Genomic DNA, 21882 nt, shown 5'->3' with positions numbered 1-21882 from the left:
TCCTCACATTTCAATCAGGCGATCTTGTCTCGTTCCAACCAGATCAAATCTTATTTAGCAATCTGTTGGAAGTCACTTCACAAGTTTCATGTAATCAGTACATCTTCATTCATCAACTCATTTAAGCTAATCTGTTGTCTCCATCTCTTTGATCTCTTAGATCAACAAATATTCTTTAAAAATTTCAATCTCAAAATTCTCCATCTACTTTTACAGCTTGTTTTTCTCCAACTCCTCGTTCCCTCTCCCTCCTTAAAAAAATCTTTCGACTCGTTTCAAAACCAAAAAAATACGAAACGTTTCCATAAAATTAATACAGACTGTTCCATCCACAGCCCAATCTGATCTTCGCTTCCATCGACGATTATGAACCGTTTCCAAAACAAATTTTTTCAAATTCACAATAATGCTGACAGGTGCTTTGACCCGGCATCAAAACAGCTTCTCCGTTATACTTCAAAACGAAAAGAATATTTTTTCTTCACAACAATTTCTCAATCAGTCTAAGTTCCTCCAAAGGAACAAAATAGCTTTTCCTTGAACTCGTGCACCAACTTTGACATTTAATAACATTTGGAGACTTTCTCCGACAACAAATTAGACTGTCTTTCAACATTTGGCTAAACTTCTTAAGCAAGCAGACATTAAAAATCATAAATTTTGATCTTAAACATCGAAGCAACAACTTGGAAACTTATTTTCCACAAAACTCGGAAGTCTAATCCCGCAAACAGCGAGAATTTGGAGACACTCTCCGAAACAACAAATATGGAACTAATTTCCAAACAACAATTTCGGAACTGATTTCCAAACAACAACTTTGGAACTAACTTCAAAACAACAACAAATGGAAACTTCAATTCCATAAAACAGGAAACTATTTCCTCAAATATCTTCAATTTGGAACTATACTTCCAAACAAACAACTGGGAACTCATTTCCCAACAATTTCAGAATCTCGGGACTTTCTACCCGTTAAATAATGCAAATTAGGGACTAAACTCCCTCAAAACAGTGCATTTCCAAAGCTCACCTCGCCGAAATCATACAATTTGTCAATAAATAAACAATATTTCACACGTGTAACAACAGGTCCGCCATCTTGAAAAAATGCGTTGTCACTATTTTCTTCAAAAAACACGTCAAATTGCACGTTTCAGCCAAAACTTCCATTTTTATCCTCGTCGCCATTTGTGGAGGCGGGCTTTGGGCACATAAATGGACACCACGGCTGTCCCAAGTCAGCTGATCATTGTTTACATCGGGATGTCCCAATACACAATTGTCAGAGGATTCATCCCAATACACAATGACACCTCCACACATGCTTTTGTCCTTCAATTTTACATGTTTCAAATTTCTAGAATTAACTCTTTTTCTTTCCTGGTTGAACAATCGTACTCTGTTTTTCTTTTATAAAATAAACGTTGATGAAAAAATCAATGATTTTTGTTTCTTAGTTTTTTCGTCAAATCGATGAATTTAAAAACAATTGATTTTTTTAATGTTTTCTTTTATTTTTACTCCTTGATCTTATTTTTTTTTATTTCATACAGTACTTATACATATTTACAATATATTTACAATATTATAATATTAATGATTAGGTAAATGTGTTTTGTAGACTTTAAGAATTAGATTAAAATTTATTTTTTATATTTGAAAAAAAAGTTTCTAATTAATTTGGAGTTCAATCTAATGACTAAATTTGTTTGTCATCGTGTCCTTAAGTCAAATTGTTTGTTTGGGTCATTTCATGAAAAATCACAACACTGTCAAAACAAAAAAAAAGAACCTTAAAAAATAAGACATTTTTGTTCTAGCGAAATTTTTTTACGATGGATCGATAAAAAAAACACATTATTGAATAATTTATCTAATCTAATTATTTGCATTCATGTAATTTTAATCAGCCAAACATATTTTGTTGCATAAAACTATCTTTGGAGCAGCATTATCCATTAAGTAGAGTAGATGAATTTGAGGTCAATTGTGACTTGTTCCCCGTTTTTTTATTTTGACGTTTTACAATGACTGGTTTTGCTAAGTTTGATAACATCCTCGTGTTATGAATTAAGTCAGATTCCATATTCAAAACTTCATTGTCTACCAACATTTTCAGCTCACTCAAGTTTGGTAAATTTTTCACGTTTTTAATGTTCAAAAGTTTGTTAAATATTTCAGACCAAACATGTTTTTTAAGGTACCTAAAAAATAATTTTAACAAAAAAAGAGAAAATATACATTTACATTTCTTTTACCACATTACTACATTGCTACTAGCACATTGCCACATATTGGAATTCAAAAATGTAGCAAATGGGCAGCTTTTTTGAATAAATTCCATCGAAAATTTTTTTTTATTTTATGATGAATTAGGATGAATAAAATGTCTGCACTCAAAAGGTTTCTGAGATAAAGGCAAAAGAGTAACGCCTGATTTTCGCTTATTTTCCTCTAACAATACTTAAAATGGTATCTTTAACAATACTAACCTTTGGAGTGCAGACATTTTATTTTTAATATGTTATTCCTTAAAGGATTACCTTTAATTTGAATGTACTCCGAGCCCAATTGAAAGTGCGCTATAGAAATGCAACAGGCTCAAAGATGGGCTCTTTTTCGCGGTTTTTCCTTAATAACTTTTCAATTTTTCAAGTTAGCTAATTTTTTACAAAGACAATTTTGTTCGTCTTTTCAATACCTTTCCAACGACACCTCAATTATCAAAATCGTTTAAAACGTTACAGAGATAAAGCTATTTATAGGTTTTGAGCCTGTTTAGAGCCTAAAACGCGTTTTTGCGCCCTAACTGGGTCAAAATGAGTCATGAGCCCAACAAGATGTATATCATTTTGCTCAGAATTTTATCATCGATAAGAATCCATCATAAAATAAAAAAAAAATTTTCGATAGAATTTTTTCAAAAAAGCTGCCCAAATATTAAAACAAATTTAGGACTATTTTTACATCTTTTTCTTAAATTACTAAACATTCTAAAAAGATTCTAAAAACATTCCTTGTGTTTTATTATTTACTTTTACTGAATCATGATCATTCTTAAGTAAGATTTAATATTTTTAGTCCTAAACAATACTCATGCAATTTTAATATTGTTCAATTTTACCTTGGAAGCTTATTTTTGATTTCCCAAAATGTTCCGTTTTTGCTAAGCTGCATATATTCACCGAATAACATAACGTGAATTGTGCCTGCTACACAAAATAAATCAGTTTGATATGACCAGTCACGACCCTCTAACATTTCTATGCAAGTGAATCCATCTGTTTGAATAACCTATTGAATTAAAATAAATTTTTGAAAAGTTTGTATGGGATTTAAATTCAACAATTTTCAAAAGTTTCAACAGAGAATTTTTGTTGAAACGACAATTTGCTGAAAATATGACAGGAGCTGTCAAACAAATATTTTACGTGTTTTTGTTTTAGTTAATTTTTAATAGGTATTTAGTCTGTTAGGAAAATGTAAATGATGATTTAGGGTATTCCAAAAACGTATCTTGTTTCGCGTTCCCTCCCTCATCATTTTAATGTAAAATAACCATGGGGGATATAGAAATCCCAGGCGAAAAGGATAAATCGCACAACTGAAGTTTTCAACAAATTGAGAAAAACGGTTTACAGGCATTCCATGGAGATTTTGAAAAATCGAAAATTTCGAAATGATTTATTTGGACTTTTTAATCAAAAATTTTAAAAACAAAATATGTAGGCATCATTAGATTGCGAAGATCTTTCACGTTAAAATATTCATTTTCGTGTCTAAATGCATTATCATCAGAAAATTCACGATTTTGCCAAAAACGTGGGTTTCAAACACTGGTTTTTGGGCAATAAGTCCCTTTAAATTTAACATATATCGGGGTCTGTACCTATATGTAATACTCTAATTTGGTATCTTTAAGGACATTTTCAATTATTGGTTTTGGTTTAATATTTCTAGTTGAGAAGAAATTTACAATTAAATCTTGTTTGAAAAAAAATCGGAAATGCCGCGTGGGTTTCAAACATCTTTGTATAACTCTTTAAATATTTTTAAATGGTTTCAAACGCTGGAATGCCTGTTTAAAGTTTTTTATGGTTTTTGAGCTGTTAAAATTTATTTATAAACTATTTCATCATTTTCAAGCTCACTAAAGTAAAAAATTGGCCAATAACAACAATTTTTGTGCAGAAAAATTTCTTATCTAATCTGTACGGGTAGTTTTGGAAAATTTTTTGTTTAGAAAAAGGATAAATCGCACAAAATTTCTAAAAATGAGATTTTTAAAGTCTTCTAATTTCAAGATTTTTCTAAAAATTTTTGGTTTAATTGAAGCATATTATCTCATTATTACTTAAGCATATTATCTCATTCTTAACTCAATTTTGTCAAAAACTGCAGTTGTGCGATTTATCCTTTTCACCCGGGAAATTATATCCCGGGCGAAAAGGATAAATCGCACAACTAACATTTTTGTCAAAATTGAGTTAAGAATGAGAAAATATGCCTTAAGACGAGTATTTCAAGATACATTGAGAGATTTTCAAAAATTTTTAAAAAATACCAGTTTTATTTCCCGGGCGAAAAGGATAAATCGCACAACTGACATTTTTGACAAAATTGAGTTAAGAATGAGAAAATGTGCTTAAAGACGAGTATTTTAAGATACATTTAGAAATTTTCAAAAATTTTGAAAAAATATGAGTTTTATTTCAATAGAAAGAATAGACGAAAAGGATAAATCGCACAAATGCATACAAATTGGTAATAAGTCAAATTTAAAAATTTCTCCAAATCATTTTTTGTTTATGTTTTTGTGTTTTTTATGCTCTGTTATTACATAAAAAGTCAACTTGAACCAAAAAATTTGGAAAAATATTGAAATTGGAAAACTTAAAAAATCTCATTTTTATATGAAATTTTGTGCAATTGTGCGATTTATCCTTTTTCTCAATAAAAAATTTCCCAAAACTACCCCTTAGAGATTAGATAAACAAATTTTCTGTACAAAAAGTGTTTTTAGTGGCCAATTATTTACTTTCGTAAGTTTAAAAATGAAGAAATAGTTTTTAAAAAAATTTTTACAGCTCAAAAACCGTAAAAAACTTTAAATCGATTTTTCTCAGTTTGTTAAAAATGTTAGTTGTGCGATTTATCCTTTTCGCCCGGGATATATAGATTTTGAAATACATTTTCATACTAAATGACTACAAGTTTTGCTAGCTTTTTAGCGATATTTTAGTTGTTTTCAACAATTTTGACATTTTACACTATTATATTTAATTCAATTTAAAAACTGTAATGTAAAAACGGTAATTAGGCATAAATATTTTTTATATTAAGGCAAGTGCAATTTCAAACAATGTTTCTCATTACCACCTACATAACTTTTTCCAATAATGGAATAATGATGGTCATAATAATGTAATAATGGTCATTTTCAGATCAGATCAGATCAGATCTTTCGGGTGAGCACTTAGATTCAATAATCAGATCCATTGTGCAATTCTGATTGATAAACGGCGCTAAAAATCTTTAACTTTCAAAACATATTTAGTTACAAAAATTATCAAAAATTGGTTTAAAACTATTTTTGTTTGTATTTTGCTTTTTTTTTAAACTAATAAATGTCCATTAAATTTAATTTATGTTACTTTACGTCATATCAGGATTGTGATTAAGGATGGGGGAAGGATTTATTCGACAAAATCGGAGTGGAGGTACAATGTACCCGATACGTATGAAATTTTTCTGATAAAAAAATAAAAGCTAAAGCCATACCTTTTTGAATTGTTGATCTTCCTCAAATAGAGTCATATCAATAGCACATCCAAAATCTATCAAACGAAGTGTTGGTACGTGAGAGTCAATCATTGGACTAAATTATAATTTTGGTTTTGAGTTTAATAAGTATTTAATATGTATTTTTTTTTAAATTTATATCTTACGCTTTCATCAGTAAAAAATTGTCAGGTTTAATATCAGCATGAATAATTTTACACTTGTGCAAGTGGTTGACTATGTTGAATATCTGGCTTGTGAAATGCATGACAAGCGATTCGTGCATAACCTATAAAAATTATAAGAAATTTCGTTTTTACTTAAATAAAGTAAAACATACCTTTGTAGTAGCAGCTCGTATTTTATTATTAATATCTAACAGAGATCCAAAGCTAGAAAACTCCGATACGAAGACCGTGCAATTCGGTGCAATAAGAGCCATTGAAATGTGCATAAATCCAGGCAACTGAAAAATACAAGAGCAAAAGGATAAAAAATGTCAATTGAAGTATATAGATAATACATAAGCTTGATCCAAAAACGTTTTCTGTTTCGCGTTATATTTTTGAAATAAAAACCATGGGGGATATAAAAATTTTATATAGATTTTCGTTTTTAGTACTACTTCGTATGGAAAAGTAATAAAATTGTTTAAATTTAAAATTGTTTGATAAATTTTGAGTTTTCTCTATGATATTATTATTTTCTTTTCCAAAATTTATTTTGAAAATTTTTCGAAAAAAAAAAAATTTTCAAATTTTTTGCTCGTTATTTTTTGTAAAAAATTAATTCTTGATTTTTTAATCAAAATGATATTCATTCAGTCTAAAATAGTGTAAAATGTCAAAATTGTTGAAAAACAACTAAAATATCGCTAAAAAGCTAGCAAAACTTGATTTCTTCATTTAGTCATTTAGTATGAAAAAGTATTTAATAATCTATATATAATTTCTATATCCTCCCCCCCCCCCCTTGGTCATTTTTCATAAAAGTGAAGGGGGAGGAAACGCGAAACAAGATACTTTTTGGAATACCCTAAGTTCATCACTAACCATGTCCGTATCTTTGCAACGTTTTCTAACTTCCTGACATATATAAAATTCCCAAGAGTTCGAAGGCTTTTGATACTTAAGAGCAACAACATCTTTCGTGTCATTTTTAATCCCGCGATAAACTGCGCCATAAGCTCCTTTGCCGACCTCTTTGTCAACATAATAATCGCTTCCGCCCAGAGAAATATCCATTCCTTTACTAAATCGGGCAAAATACGAATTGATAATGCAACAATTAGATGTGCTTTCTCTGTTAGGAAAATTTAATTTAGTCAGAAAGGCTTTACACAATTCAGGACTGAAAGGATCTATAGAAGAACGTGACAAGTGTGTTTTAATAGTTATTAGAGCACTTTCTATGCGTCGTTTTCGTGTTTCTTCATTATCGACTTCTAAAAAACATTTTTGTTCTGAGGACTGTGAGTCATCATTCATGAATGAATTATTAGATGTTCGACTTTTTAACTTTATAGTATTGCTAAAGGATGATATTTTTTCTGAATTCTTAGCAAAATGTGGACGTATTGGAGTGGAGCAAAAATTGTTGTAATTGTATTCTTGCATACTATTTTCACCAGATATTGAATTATTGAACTCACTATTACACGAATCTTCATCTTCATTTGCATATGCGGCACTTATAAGTGTATATGAAGTGGTGTCATCATTTAAATAACAACCAGAAGAAATTATTTCGTCATTTTTGGAATTGTCATAATTATTCACAACTGTATATCTTCGCTGATCTTGTTTTTCTTTCGTACAAGGAGTAACCGATAAGACTGATCCGATTTCCTTCGCACGTTCTTTTTTGAATTTTATTGTAAGTCGTTTATTGGCACCATGTTCTCCAGACGAAAAGCTAATAGTTGAAGCTTCAATTTGATCTTCAATATCGTCGCTTTGATGAAAGGAATTGTTGGCTTTTGTGCTGTAACTTTTGTTTCCTGAAAACGAGTTGTTCGTATTCATGATGTATTGCGCTTGACTTTTCAGGTATTGTTGTCTTTGATGCTCCTCTATAGCTAAATCTTCTTGACGTAACTTTTCTTCTATTTGATGTCGTTTCTTATATTCCTGTTGCTGAGCTATTGAGTTTAAACGTTCCTGATGCAAGCGAACTCGTTCTTCTTCTTGTTTTTGATGTAAAATTCGTTTTCGATCACGAATTTCCTCTACTCGACGATACCATTTTCTCGATCTCAGCTCTTCTAAACTGTATTCGGTACCATCTCCAGGATAAACATAGTTCCGAGGGTAGTGAACACGTTTCAATTCACATGGCTCGTCCAAAAATAAAGGCACACGCCACATCTGGAATTTGTTGGTTGCTACTTTCATATGGTTTGACGGAAGCTGGATACCAGAATCAAAATCATAAACTGCGTTACAGTCTAATTGGTTAATGTCTTCAGTTTTTGTTTCATCGTATACATAATTTAAGGAAGAAAATATTACACTTGCTGAGTTATCGAGTGTTGGCGGCACGTAATCGTATGTTTCTTGTGTGTGTTTATGGTTTTGTTTTTTCTCGTCTGCATTTTGATCTTGTAGGGATTTATATGAAAATTGGAGTGTTTCTTCGGTAACTGAATTTTTTGAAGCATGAATATCATATTCACTTCGTTGTCGCTTTCCATTCGGATTCAATTGTGTTATTTGTTGACGTTGCTCAGCTAAACATGTTGCAGAACGTTTTTTGGATGAACCATCATCATAAAGCATTCTTTGCGCAATCGACATACGAAATTTGTTTTGGGCTTCCCGCAGCTCTTCTAGGGGCTCTGCATGTGTTTGAAGAGCTAGATTAAAAATTGATTCCGCTTGTTTAAATGCTCCAGCAGAGTCAAAATAGTGAGCCCAACCAATATAAAACGCCGCAATCCTTGTGCCTACTCCTCGGTGATATAACATTTGATACATTTGGGGAGGATTTGGTTGCATATCTATATATTTAATCCAAAGCTTTACAAAACGAACATCTTGTTTATAGCCGTCATAGTTTTCGTATATTGATAAACATTGCTCTAAAGATTTTCTAAATTGATTTTCTGTATCCATATGAGTATTTTGCTCAAGCCAGCAAATATAGTTCCACCAAAGTCCCAGAGGATCATTCCCACGATAGCAGTTAATTGCATTCTCCCAACGCCTGTAACATAAATTTTATAAATTTCCATTTGAGTTTAAAAGTAAAAAGAAAATACATTTTTATTAAAGCAAAAGACTTACCGTTTTTCATTCGACAACGATTCTTGAATGTGACAATTGAAATAGTTGCTCGTCATTTTTACATTATACAAATCTTTTATATTCGTTCATAAGTTCTTTTCACTTGTAATGGAATAAAGATAAAACATTTATAATAGATACTTCCTGAATTGATTCCAAATAATTTCTTAATTTAACAACCAACAACCCGAAAATTGTAAAATAGATCATAACCATAAAAAAATTAATCAATCCAATATTAGCTCTAAAATAAAAATATAAATATTTTTTTATTATAATAATAAGTATTTTAGAACAAATAAGACATATACTGTATTATGTTTATGTATTTAATATGAAATAATAAATATTGTCGATCTTTAAATTTAAATAAATATTTAAAAAATTATTATAATATATACAGAAATACTTTGGCGTGAGAAACTTTTTTGTTTCATTTACAAAACTTACACACTTGAACCACAATTTATGCTTAAAAATTGCTAAATATTTATAAAATCTTTATATTCAATTTTTAAATATAAACATAATTTAGAACGGTTTTTTAATACATTTACGTAAATTAAAATTTTACGTACTTTACCCAGTTATCAATTTTATATGATATGGTGTTTAAATAGCAAAAGTATTTATTTATATGTGAAATTGGAAATTAAATAATATGTATTTTAATAGTTTAGTTATTTATTTACATAAAAATTGTTATATTTACATAAAGTAATCAATGAATTCAATTCAGAACGAGTTAATTGATATTAGAAACAGTTGCGAAAATACAATAACGTGTTCAAGATTATTAAGTTGTGAAGAAACAATAGTAAGAATTACCTTCATTGTACAGATAATGATAAAAAATAATAATAATACATTTATTTTAGGTTGCAGTAGAAATCGTTCATTCATTGACTATTAAACTAATTGCTTGTCTACGATTCCCTATAGATGGGTATCCTAAAAATTGTCTTTTAATTGAGCTAAAAAGCAAAACACTAAGTGATAGGTTTTTAAACAATTTAACAAAAATTTGTGAAGAGCATTGCAAATCAAACTTACTAGGGAAAGAACAGGTTATTGCTTTTCTGAAATTTTTATCAAATACACTTCAGAAAAATCCGTTATGTGTTTGTCACGACGAACTTATTTCATTGAAAGAGTTTGCTCTAAAAGCTAATTTCACATTAAAGTTGTGTCAGAGAAGATCTTGTATCATACTTAAATCTAGATTTCACAATTACATTTTTAATGTTGAAGCCACAATTCCACCTGAATATCCATATTCAAAAATAGAATGGACCTTGTTTGAAGGCAACTTTCCGAATAATTTGATGCGATACTTGAATGCACAAGCAAAAGAGATCGTAAGAAAAAACGTCGAGCCGCCTCTTAGAGAATATAAAAATGAACCAAGTTTTAAAGTTCAGCCTTGTTTGGAAAAAACATGTAAATTTTTGATACTTACTATTCAATATTTTCTAAATGAAGTTTGTCCAGTGTGTAAACAGAAATGTTTACCGAAAAATTCTAAAGATATCGTTACTGATGAAGATAATCAATGGTTCGTGGAACGAGCTCATTGTGGTCATATTTATCACTCAGGTTGTTTACAAAAGATTTTTTTGGAGCCTCCATTCCCCATAGAAGGAAAATTATGTTTAGCTACTGATAGTAAAGAAGAAGCATGTCGTCAAAAGCTTACGCATTACAAATGGACGTTGAATTCGAAAAAGGCTGAACAAAGGTGGGCACATAAAAATGCTAAGGATCGAGAATTGAAAGAAATAGAAGATTTTTTAAGTTGATTAAGAGATATGAATCCATTTTTGAAAGTTTAAATTCGATATCAAAATTATTTTAAATCAATTTTTATTATTAAGTCACTCACTAATTGAAACTTTTAACAGTTTCAAATTCACTTTAGAATAGAAGGACACAAATGTTACTACCGATAATTATGGTGAATGGAAGGTCCATTGCCCCGAATTGGGTAACTTCATAGATGTGATCTATGAGGTCGATAATTCGATCTCGATGGTGAAAGGGATATCACGTCGCTACTTATCGGATCACCTATCTGAGCTGAGCAATAGAGATTCAATATTTTAGTTTTTGACCGTTTGTCTCTTCCTAAACACCATTACTTCAATAAATAATAATGTGATTCAGATTGATTGTACTTAGGGTGCACACAGAACAAAATAATTTTTTACCACTGATTGTACTTAAAGATTTTCGGATAATATTTACAATGGAAATTCGACTGTTCGAGACTTGTTTGCTATTTGATGAAATTAAAGAGGATTTTGTGTGTTCCAGATTTTCCCCCTAAATTATTGATGTCTTTAAAGAGATGACAATAAAGAACGATTATTATTATTTTATTTATATTATTTTATGTGAAATTACAAAATTATTTTAAATTTTAAAATAAAATCATCAATTAAAACAATATTAAAATTTAAATCTTGCCCTAACAACATTGAAAATTAAATTAATTTTTTAAAAGCCACTTCCCGGCCGTTACAGTAGAGTATTTAGTCCGTAGAAAAATTTGTACAAATGATGAAGAACACGACAATATATAAATATAATATTTATTTTTTAAAATAAAATAAGATTCAAATAATTAATAAATGAAAAAAGAAATCCTATGTATTTAAATAAATAACTGGTTGTTTTTTTTTATTTTAACAAATCCTTTTATTTGGATTTGAAACGAGTTAAATAAATATATTCCAAAACATATATATTTTTACATTAAGTTTTAGTCTGGGAATGATGAAACAACAGTTTTAGACCTATTCATAAATATTGAGTGTTTTATATTTCAACATTTAAATTAAACAGTTTTTTGGTTAGATAAACACCATAATTTCGAACATGACAGATAAAATTGTATGTATGTATTATTTCATTTGGCTCATTAAATAATTGAAAAATTTCATAGATTCTTCGCATACAAACTCCAAATGGAACTCGACGTTTGGAAGTTCAATTGAAATCTTCATTAAGAAGATTATTTGAAGATGTACATGCATGTTTGGAATTAGACACATACAATTTTCGACTTTTTAAAGATCGTCTTAAAAGGGAAGAGTTGATTTCTTCTAGTAAATGTATTGAGAGCGCAAACTTACGACATGGTGATATGTTATATCTTTCTGAAGAATCTGGTGCAATGTCAGACTCTTCTTCAAAGGTGATTTTTCTACCTATTGATTTTTTTTATATCGTTGTCGTATTTATTATATAGTTAATTTTTAGAAAAAATTTGATCAAATTAGACAAAACAATAAAACACCATCAATGCATAAAGAAGATGAGGTAGATTTACAATTATATAAACTTGATGGGAAAATTCAGCGTAAACGTGACGATAAGATGTGTAGACATACATCAAAGGGTTGTTGTGTCCATTGTTCAGCTCTAGAGCCATGGGACGAAACATACTTAAAAGATCAAAAAATAAAACATTTATCATTTCACTCATACATTAGAAAACTTACTTCCGGTGTTGATCGTGGCAAGTTTGTCGCTCTTGAGGATCTTAACTGTAAGATAAAACCCGGATGTCGAGATCATCTTCCATGGCCTAAGGGAATTTGTTCAAAATGTCAGCCTTCAGCAATAACTTTAAATCGCCAGAGCTATAGACATGTTGATAACATAATGTTTGAAAATATTTTGATCGTAGAGAGATTTTTAAATTATTGGCGCTGCTCAGGTCATCAACGTATGGGACTACTTTATGGAAATTACGAGATTCATCCTGAAGTTCCATTAGGAATTCGAGCACGTGTCATGGCTATATATGAACCACCACAAGAAAGCAGTCGTGACTACATTAAAATTCTTGAAGACCCAAATCAATCAGATGTTGATGAGGTTTCTAATGCATTAGGAATACGCTGTGTTGGATGGATTTTTACCGATCTCCTGACAGATGATGCCGCCTTAGGCACAGTTAAGCAAACACGAGGCATAGATACATACTTTTTGTCAGCTCAAGAATGTATTCTTGCTGGTAATTTACAAAATAGTCATCCAAACGCTAGCAAACATTCATCAACCGGATTTTTTGGTTCAAAATTCTCCACCGTATGTGTTACTGGTAATAAAATCCTGAAATTACATATATTTTGTATGGAATGTACCGGGATTTCGGTATTTTTTAGAATGGAATGTTCCATCAATATCTATGTAGATATATCCCGGGCGAAAAGGATAAATCGCAAAACTACAGTTTTTAACAAAATGAGAAAAAACTATTTAGTTTTTTTTATAGTTAAAAACGTTTTTTGAGCTGTAAAAATTGATTTTTAAATAACTCTTCATTTTCAAGCTCACAAAAGTAAATAATTGGCCAATAAAAACAATTTTTGTGCAGAAAATTTTTTATTGAGAAAAAGAATAAATCGCACAATTGCACAAAATTTCATATAAAAATTCTAATTTCAAGATTTTTCCAAGGTTCAAATTGATTTTTATGCAATAACAGAGCATAAACAATACAAAAACATAAACAAAAGATGATTTGGAAAAAGTTTAAAATTTGACTTGTTAGCAATTTGTATGCATTTTTGCGATTTATCCTTTTCAATTGTGCATATTGAAATAAAACTCATATTTTTAAAAAATCACTCAATGTAGGTATCCCTAAATACTCGTCTTTAAGCATATTTTTTCATTCTTAACTCAATTTTGACAAAAACTGCAGCTGTGCGATCTATCCTTTTCGCCCGGAATATATAATATTACTTATAAATATTTTATAATTTCACGCAGGTGATTCAAAAAAACAAGTTCATATGGAAGGATATGCTGTTTCTGCACAATGCATGGCTCTTGTACGAGATAATTGTTTACTACCCACAAAAGACGCACCTGAATTAGGTTACATTCGAGAGTCCTCTGATAAACAATATGTCCCTGATGTTTATTACAAGGTAAGAATTTACATTTTTTATATCATTTACATTTTCCATTATTGTATTAATGCATTATTATTTGCATTATTGTTATTTACATTTTAAAGACCAAAAATATTTTGAAAAGAATTAAAATTTTGCAGAAAAAAAAACAAATCATTCTTTCAAAACGTTCCTTTTTGGCCGATGTCATCCCCTCTAAATAACTTTTTATTAGACTCATAAAATTTTTAAATATTTTAATGCCAATTTCCGAGTTTTCAAAAGCGCCTAGAAATTCAAAGGCGGCGGATTGCCACACTCGAAAAGTCTGCATCAGGTATTGAAATTCATCTCAAAACCTTTTTCATTTTGTTGAAAAAAACATTGAATTTTTTTTTTGTTTTTTGTATTCATGATGTTGGGTTCATGACTCATTTTGAACTCGTAAAGGCGCCATAAGTGGGCTCTTTTTTGCTTAATAACTTTTCAAATGTTAAAGTTAGCTAACTTTTCACAAAGAATTTGTTCCTCTTCGGAATACCTTTCCAACGACACCTATATCAGCAAAATCGGTTAAAACTTCATAAAGCTGATTTTGAGCCCGTTTAGAGCCCAAAACGCGTTTTTGCGCCTTAATGGGGTCAAAATCAGTCATGAGCCTTGTACACCATTTTGATCAGAATTTTATGCCTAACAAGAATCCATCATAACATAAAAATTTTTTTCATATGGAATTTATCGAGAAAAGTTACCAAGCAATTTAGACAATTTTGTTCCATATGTTTTACATAAATATTAGGTGATTTTATTTCTTTTCTTTTTTTACATTTTACATGAATGAATTTAAAAATAAGTAAAACATACATATCTTTGACTTTCAATTGTATTTTTTAAATGCCTAGACATACATCTGTCTATATTAGGTTTTGTAATGTTTAGTACCTATTATTTGTTTATATTGCATTTATTTCTAAACATATTTATTTTATGCTTATTATACAATAAGCTTATAATTACGAAATAATATAAAACGAGAATGAATTGCATTCGTGTATAAAACGAATGACTTGACCGCATTTCAATGTGTTCAATTCCATGATTTTTTGAGACTCCCCTGAACATTTTAAAATTTTGAAATGTTTCAAGATTTTCCGATTTTCCATGAATTTTCCGAGTTTTCCCGAAAATTTTCATCAATTTTCACTTTTCATGTTACTCACGAGACTCCCCTGAACATTTTAAAATTTTGAAATGTTTCAAGACTTTCCGATTTTCCATGAATTTTCCGAGTTTTCCCGAAAATTTTCATCAATTTTCAGTTTTCATGTTACTCAAGAGACTCCCCTAAACATTTTAAAATTTTGAAATTTTTCAAGATTTGCCGATTTTCCATGAATTTTCCGAGTTTTCCCGAAAATTTTCACCAATTTTCAGTTTTCATGTTACTCAAGAGACTCCCCTAAACATTTTAAAATTTTGAAATTTTTCAAGATTTTCCGATTTTCCATGAATTTTCCGAGTTTTCCCGAAAATTTTCATCAATTTTCACTTTCCATGTTACTCGCGAGACTCCCCTGAACATTTTAAAATTTTGAAAATTTTCAAGATTTTCCGATTTTCCATGAATTTTCCGAGTTTTCCCGAAGTTTTCCACTAATTTTCATCGACAACATTTTCCAACGGATGAACACTCATTTAAATTTCCAACGGATAATTTTTTAAAATATGCTGTCAAATCTGTCAATTGAAAAGAATTCGCCAAACCTGCTAATTCAAACCAAGTTAAAGTGGCACACCACACAGACGGACGGACAGACAGACGGACGGACGACATCACGAGCACAATACCGCATTTTTTCAAAAAAATTGAAATGCGGTAAAAAAAGAAAATTATTTGTTAAATAAAACTTATAACAGAGGTTCTTTAAACTAATGTGATTCAATTTTTTTTTTAAATAATTTTTTAAAATGAAAAATAGATATTTTGTTGCTTTACATATTTTGGTAACAATCGATTGTAATAAGAAAGAGAAGCTTTACTCTTATTTAAACTTTAAGGACTTATTTTTTCAAAACTTTCAATCGTTTTAAGACCAAGATAATATAAATTTACTTTCTAACGTCCCTGAACTGTGATTATCCACTTCTTTGTTATTCTTTAAATATTTTCATTCATTTATAACACTTGTACAGTCAATAATGTTGCATTTTTGTGAAACATACTCTTTTGGCTATCATTTACTATCTAAACAGGTACTTCTTTCCAGAACTGGACATTTGAATAATTTTTTTTTATGTATTATATTTAAACTATGTATTAAATTTAAATAAACATTAAATAACTATACATTAAATTTAATATTCTGACTGTATTTTACTATATATTCTAAGAATTTTCTCAAATTTTTTGATTGAAACTTAGCCACCCAAACTCCATTTGAAACATAACGTTTTCAATATTTTGTTTACCCAAATAAAATACATTGCATGCATTCAAGATCGCTCATCGCTTCCATCATGATTTTTTTCTTTTAATCTTTAATCTTTCTTTTAATATTAACATATTTTAATCTTTTAAGATGTTTTTCGATTATCGAACAATCCATCTTATTTAAGGTTAAACTTAAACGCGTTTGATGAAAAAATTGGAAAAAATCATTGATGTTCATTGATGAGCCTTTTTGAATGCAACCATTAAGACATTCTGATTTCTAAATCGCATTTGAAATACGTACATATTAATTACTGAGAAATTCTTTCATATTTTATGTGAACAAACAAAATTAGTTTTATTACTAAAATCATTTTTTTAAATCGATAAACAGTAATGTATATAGATAGATCGCATATGTTGGACTTATTGTAATTTGCCGCAATTAACTATAACGATGCTACTTTGAGGCTTCCCAGCTGAGTCGCCGTTCTGGCTTATTTTTTCTACCAACTCCAAACCTTCTATGACAAATGCAAAAATTCCAGTAAAACCCCGCATCTCTCGTAGTATAATACGAAACTGGGAACCTACTAACCCCATATTATCATGTCGTTTTTGACTACGACGCATACCCACAGATCCACGTATTGCCATAATTTTTGTATCATCAGGCATAAAGAAACTATCTTCGAACACAGACCGCCCTCCTCTACCATTGTTCAGTTCAAAATCTCCTGTAATTATACTTTCATTTTCCCAGCATTGGAAAATTGTACAACCTTTATAACCAAATCCTAACTCACCAGTCGTTAAAACATCAAAATTTTTCGCCATTTTAGGTGCAACATCATTCCTTACCTCAATTAATATTCGTCCAACTGATTGTCCATTAATTTCAATATTAAAAAAATATATGGGGTGAATATGAAGTGTTGGATTGACCAAAACGTTTGTATTTAATGCAGTGCTTCCAGTTGTTGGACTTCCACTAGTTTTAGATTGACTTTGTTGTCCAAATGATTGAGGGATCTGTTGCAATGATATTCCATTGATGTCAGGTACAAACAAGTTAACAAGTGGTTGTGTCCGCATCGATCCACATGAGTTTTTTGTTGGTTCAAGTATTTGGCCAAAATTTCCCTGAAACGTTTTTGTTAGTTGATTTAGTTCCATCAAACGTTTTGATAGTATTGAGTCATTACAGTGTATGGTTGGAGAAACCAATGATTCATTATTAGATAATTGATTTGTTATTATTAACGAGCTAATTTTATCAGAACCATTTGTAGCCTTTAATTGCCTTGTTGCGTTTTTTGAAGTTATTGTATGGCGTGAATATAATTGGAATATCGTATAGTTGGCTAACAATAAATATGGGTTACCGTGCCCAGGTCCGCTAGCGCTAAGATTAGTTCCAATCTCTGGCCCTGTTCCAGGAGTGTTGATTTTAAGTATCGCTTGTTTTATTGTGTCAAAATCGAATAAAGAAATATAATTATAGACTAAATCATCTAATTTACATTTTATACGCATTTCTGAATGTTTAAAATGTAATCTTTGCTTTTCGATGTTCAGATTATTGAGCAACTTAAACGCCTCGACAGGAGATTGCTGATCTATCATAGATAAACAAACTTTTGCTTTTGATATTGTCTCCTTTATATCTGCCACCTCATAAGTGGGAAGATGATCAATCAATTCGGCTTCGACTTGAGTTTTGAGTGCAATACATGCTTCAAGGACCTTCAATAAGTAATCTCGTTGTTTAAACACAAATTGTTGTAGCTCGGAAAGTGTGTTTTGCATACTGAGTATTTCGTTGGCAATATCGTTACTAATTATATCCTTAGCTTCTGTATTTGCTTTAATCGAATGGTTTCGGTGTTCGTCGGTGCTTGAACATGCTCGGCACAAAAATATATTGCACTTTAGACACCATAGACTATTAGGCATCGCATGTGTAAGACAATTCTCTCCCATACTAATTTTATTTGAAATTCCAACGCTTCCACTTGTTGAATTTTCGTCGGTCTTACTACAACTCTTAATTAAACGCTTAGTACACACATTATTAGTAGTTAACGCATTCATATTTTTAAGTATGTAGAGGATCGAGTTGTTTGTCGGCAAACTTTCTGGTTTCATATCAGGTGGCTCTGTTCTTTTCCAACAGTGAATACAATATAATTCATGACCCTTTAGAAGTACGGTTGTCGTACATTTTAAACAGAAAAAATGTCTACAGGAAAATAATTTTGGAATTGAATCATTGTCATTAAATGGCAAGTGACAACAACTGCATAAAACTAATTCTTCCAATTCTATCGGTATTGAAAAGTCCATCTAGAAATAAAAAAAATATTTGCAATAAGAAATGTAGTTTATAATTTATAAAATTGATATAATATTTATTTTGCAAAATCAACATAGTGTTTTCCTATTTTATCAGATATCTAACTTTTTTTTAATAGAATTAATATCAATGTATTCAAATAAATGGTATATGGAGATATGTATAATGACAGTTAAAAAACAATTTCACCGGTGCATTTATTTCCCGCCATTCTTTTGAAGGTCAAATAAAATGACGTACATTTATATATATTTTTTTTTGCAGTTTTTATTAAACACTTAAATCAGTATTGAAATTAATGAAAAAAACATTCTTAATTTTCTATCCTTTCGCTTTTTTATTGTTTTGATTCTTAAACAATACTATGATTGAGTAAAGATTCTACACACCTTAAAATTTACATATTTTATCACAGATATCAAATATATACGTGTATATCAAATAAATCATATGATATTTCTTATTTTTTTTGTAATATTTAACACAAAAGATTTTTTAGTTTTCAAGTTCCTCAATACTTTTTTTTATTAATTAATTTTGTACGACGATGTTTCAGCAATGGCAATATGTAAGAACGTGTCTGTTGCGTATTAAAAAATTATTTGCAATATGGTTGTACGCAACATTTTTAGTTTGGATGGTGATTTTTTAAAAGTATTTTATATGAAAACACTTTAATATCGATAATTAACAACGTATGTATCTGACGTCTTTTTGTTTGATCAATTTCAGCAAAGTACATTAATTTAAAAGCTTTGCTACGCACTTCGGCATTTGAAGATTCATTTCACTTTTAAATAATTACTTAATTTGATTGAAAGAAAATAAGATTCCGTCATCTGAAGAAAATAATTGATTAGTTCCACAACGACAACAGCAATATATTCCATTGACGGCCATTTTAGCAGTTACTTTTTGTGTATTTACGTTGTATATAATATAACTCTCTCCGTCGCATAGTATTTCTTAAAGCATAGAAAGTGGTTATTTTACCTATGCCTACATACACATGATTACGAGAACAAGTCTCCTCTTCGTGTAGCAAAAGTCAATAAGAATGAACAAAAAAGTCTCGAATACTTACTTATAAAATTACTTACGTAATCTCTTTTTTTATTTTACTCTTATTATAATTATATTGATTTTATACTTAATTTTGAACTTGTTTTGGTTTTCTGAAATATTTCATATCTCTCTTCATAAATTTGTTAGATCTCTTTTCTCTTTTCGTATATATTATTTTAGACTCTTTCTACACACTCTCTCTCTCTACATTTCATATAATATGTATAATACATATATATTCAACAGATGATAATAAAGATGTACCCATGACATTGAAAACTTTTTTGACCTATGAAAAAATGCTTATTAAATTCGTTCACAATACTGAATTAAATTAAAATTATATTTTGGATAATATGGCATTGATTGATCTCATTTGATTTGTCTTTTTTTTTCATTTTATATTAAATCAAAATAAATAACTGTTCTTTATACTTTAATTTTACTCATATGCTTTGCAGGAAAAAGACGTTTATGGAAATGAGGTTCAACGTTTAGGTAGACCCCTTCCAGTGGAATATTTACTAGTTGATATACCAGCATCAACGCCGGTTCACCAATTACATACATTTACGGCTCGAGAAGATAAAGGTCATTTCCCAATTGAAAACCGTTTTTTAGATGGTCATATTCAAGATTTTACCGCACTTAGCAATTATTTATCAAAGTGGAATAGCAATGAATTTATAGAAGTGAGTATGAAGAATTTTAATTTGTACTTTAAACACTTATTTATATTTGACGTTTATTTTTGAAGTAATATTTTAACAACATTGCAAATGAAGCAACATGATATATAATTTATATACTTAATGATTTTTCATTTTCAGGCTGTTTCAGACTTTCATCTGTTAATTTATCTCTACCGCATGGATATGCTTCCCCTGAGATCAGAAATGTCTTTACTATTTGAAGCAATAAAAACAAAAGACACAAATCTTGCACTCAAGTTTAAAACTAAAGAAGTTTGGTGCACTTTAGAACAACTAATTTCAGCATCAGTACAACATGAGTAAGGTTAAACTTTCAACAATTAATAACTTTTTGTAAAAATTTTCAATTTTAGTGTCTCTGCACAATCATTAAGTAGCACTCTAGTCGCGGATACTGATGATTGGGTTTGTAATCATTGTACGTTCCTTAACACCAGGTCTGGTTCGCAAACATGTGACATTTGTAACTTGCCAAGGTATGTGTGTTGAAAAAATAAAAGTAAATTCCTTGAAATAATAATGATTTGACTTAACTAATTTCAATTTTAGAAATTGAAGCTCTTTAAGTAAATAGATAGCTGAGAGCCTAAATTATGTAATGTACTACAAACTTATGAATTTTTGATTTTGATGTTGTGAAAATAAATTAATACATACATAGAAACTCTTCAACGATTTCGTTTTGAAATTTTGGTCTCAATTAAAATAGTGAAGAACGTTAAACTATAATCTAAAGTTATCAAAAAGAGGACTTATTTGAGACCGCGATGGGAGCCGATCAATACCTTACCCTAAATTGTAAGCTGGTAACGCATATTTATCTGAGCCACCCCTTGTTGATTTTTGTGACAATTTTCCTTTTAATTTATCAAAAATAAATATGGACCTGTATTTCTCTTCATAAAAAATAATATTTTATAAAATATTTGTGAACAAAAAAAAGTGTTCAACACTTTTTTCATGTTTTCAGGTTTAATTTTGATTTTTTATTTGAATGTTCAATTGTTTTTAGCATATTTTCGATCATTTTGAAAATTTTTTCATAATTTTTTTGAATGTTTTTCATTATTAAGAGTCCATATATATTTATGATAACCTATAATGTAAATTACTATCACAAAAATTAACAAAATTTTTATGTCTCAGGCTTGATAGAAGTCACGTCAAATTGTATGAGAACTTGGAATCGGGTTGGGTTGGGTACTTGCATTTTCGATTTTTGCCTATTGAGTTAAACTGTCGCTAGTACATGAAATTTTCATACATACATTGCTTGTAATTTTATTTTACTTACCTGTGTTTTAAAAAGCAAATGAATTTATATTTTTTAATTAATTTACAC

The 21882-nt window shown here is 29.6% G+C and overlaps 4 protein-coding genes across 8 annotated transcripts; 2 read left to right on the top strand and 2 right to left on the bottom strand.

The window, feature by feature from the left end:
* Positions 1-1577: 1577 nt before the first annotated feature.
* LOC134827945 (uncharacterized) lies at positions 1578-9995 on the bottom strand. 2 transcript variants are annotated; one of them, XM_063840859.1, is made up of 8 exons: positions 9897-9995; positions 9069-9170; positions 6837-8988; positions 6125-6250; positions 5952-6073; positions 5785-5881; positions 3128-3297; positions 1578-2207 (listed from the first exon to the last, which is right to left on the bottom strand). In XM_063840859.1, the coding sequence occupies exons 2-8, from the start codon at positions 9122-9124 to the stop codon at positions 1955-1957; spliced, it is 2976 nt and encodes a 991-aa protein (XP_063696929.1). In that variant the 5' UTR covers positions 9125-9170; positions 9897-9995; the 3' UTR covers positions 1578-1954. The 2 variants fall into 2 exon arrangements, with proteins under 2 accessions (XP_063696929.1, XP_063696925.1); XM_063840855.1 differs by lacking the exon at positions 9897-9995 and adding an exon at positions 9519-9640.
* LOC134827954 (uncharacterized) lies at positions 9740-11706 on the top strand. 2 transcript variants are annotated; one of them, XM_063840879.1, is made up of 3 exons: positions 9740-9885; positions 9947-10806; positions 10970-11706. In XM_063840879.1, the coding sequence occupies exons 1-3, from the start codon at positions 9793-9795 to the stop codon at positions 10989-10991; spliced, it is 975 nt and encodes a 324-aa protein (XP_063696949.1). In that variant the 5' UTR covers positions 9740-9792; the 3' UTR covers positions 10992-11706. The 2 variants fall into 2 exon arrangements, with proteins under 2 accessions (XP_063696949.1, XP_063696941.1); XM_063840871.1 differs by having other exon boundaries at positions 9947-11706.
* A 128-nt stretch (positions 11707-11834) lies between these two features.
* On the top strand, positions 11835-21212 carry LOC134827784 (nuclear protein localization protein 4 homolog). The gene is made up of 8 exons (XM_063840603.1): positions 11835-11960; positions 12013-12264; positions 12330-13176; positions 13851-14011; positions 20289-20519; positions 20658-20839; positions 20894-21016; positions 21090-21212. Exons 1-8 carry the CDS (start codon positions 11946-11948, stop codon positions 21094-21096), a joined length of 1818 nt encoding a protein of 605 aa, XP_063696673.1. The 5' UTR covers positions 11835-11945; the 3' UTR covers positions 21097-21212.
* On the bottom strand, positions 14769-20231 carry LOC134827783 (uncharacterized). 3 transcript variants are annotated; one of them, XM_063840602.1, is made up of 3 exons: positions 19152-20231; positions 17213-18752; positions 17050-17154 (listed from the first exon to the last, which is right to left on the bottom strand). In XM_063840602.1, exons 2-3 carry the CDS (start codon positions 18750-18752, stop codon positions 17150-17152), a joined length of 1545 nt encoding a protein of 514 aa, XP_063696672.1. In that variant the 5' UTR covers positions 19152-20231; the 3' UTR covers positions 17050-17149. The 3 variants fall into 3 exon arrangements, with proteins under 3 accessions (XP_063696670.1, XP_063696671.1, XP_063696672.1); XM_063840600.1 differs by having other exon boundaries at positions 14769-18752; XM_063840601.1 differs by having other exon boundaries at positions 14769-18752; positions 19387-20231.
* Positions 21213-21882: the final 670 nt, after the last annotated feature.

Source organism: Culicoides brevitarsis, chromosome 1, assembly GCF_036172545.1.
Source record: "Culicoides brevitarsis isolate CSIRO-B50_1 chromosome 1, AGI_CSIRO_Cbre_v1, whole genome shotgun sequence".
In the NCBI taxonomy this organism is placed as follows: domain Eukaryota; kingdom Metazoa; phylum Arthropoda; class Insecta; order Diptera; family Ceratopogonidae; genus Culicoides; species Culicoides brevitarsis.
This window is presented reverse-complemented; position numbering and strand designations above follow the sequence as displayed.

Coding starts and splice junctions, on each gene's coding strand:
- LOC134827945 (XM_063840859.1), bottom strand. CDS start 9,124: ATGACGAGCAACTATTTCAATTGTCACATTCAAGAATCGTTGTCGAAT. Junction 6,251..6,836: donor GTTGCAAAGATACGGACATG/GTTAGTGATGAA, acceptor TGTATTTTTCAG/TTGCCTGGATTTATGCACAT. Junction 2,208..3,127: donor ATCAAAAATAAGCTTCCAAG/GTAAAATTGAAC, acceptor ATTATTTTTTAG/GTACCTTAAAAAACATGTTT.
- LOC134827954 (XM_063840871.1), top strand. CDS start 9,793: ATGAATTCAATTCAGAACGAGTTAATTGATATTAGAAACAGTTGCGAA. Junction 9,886..9,946: donor TAAGTTGTGAAGAAACAATA/GTAAGAATTACC, acceptor CATTTATTTTAG/GTTGCAGTAGAAATCGTTCA.
- LOC134827784 (XM_063840603.1), top strand. Junction 13,177..13,850: donor CTCCACCGTATGTGTTACTG/GTAATAAAATCC, acceptor AATTTCACGCAG/GTGATTCAAAAAAACAAGTT. Junction 20,840..20,893: donor TCAGCATCAGTACAACATGA/GTAAGGTTAAAC, acceptor TTTCAATTTTAG/TGTCTCTGCACAATCATTAA.
- LOC134827783 (XM_063840600.1), bottom strand. CDS start 18,752: ATGGACTTTTCAATACCGATAGAATTGGAAGAATTAGTTTTATGCAGT.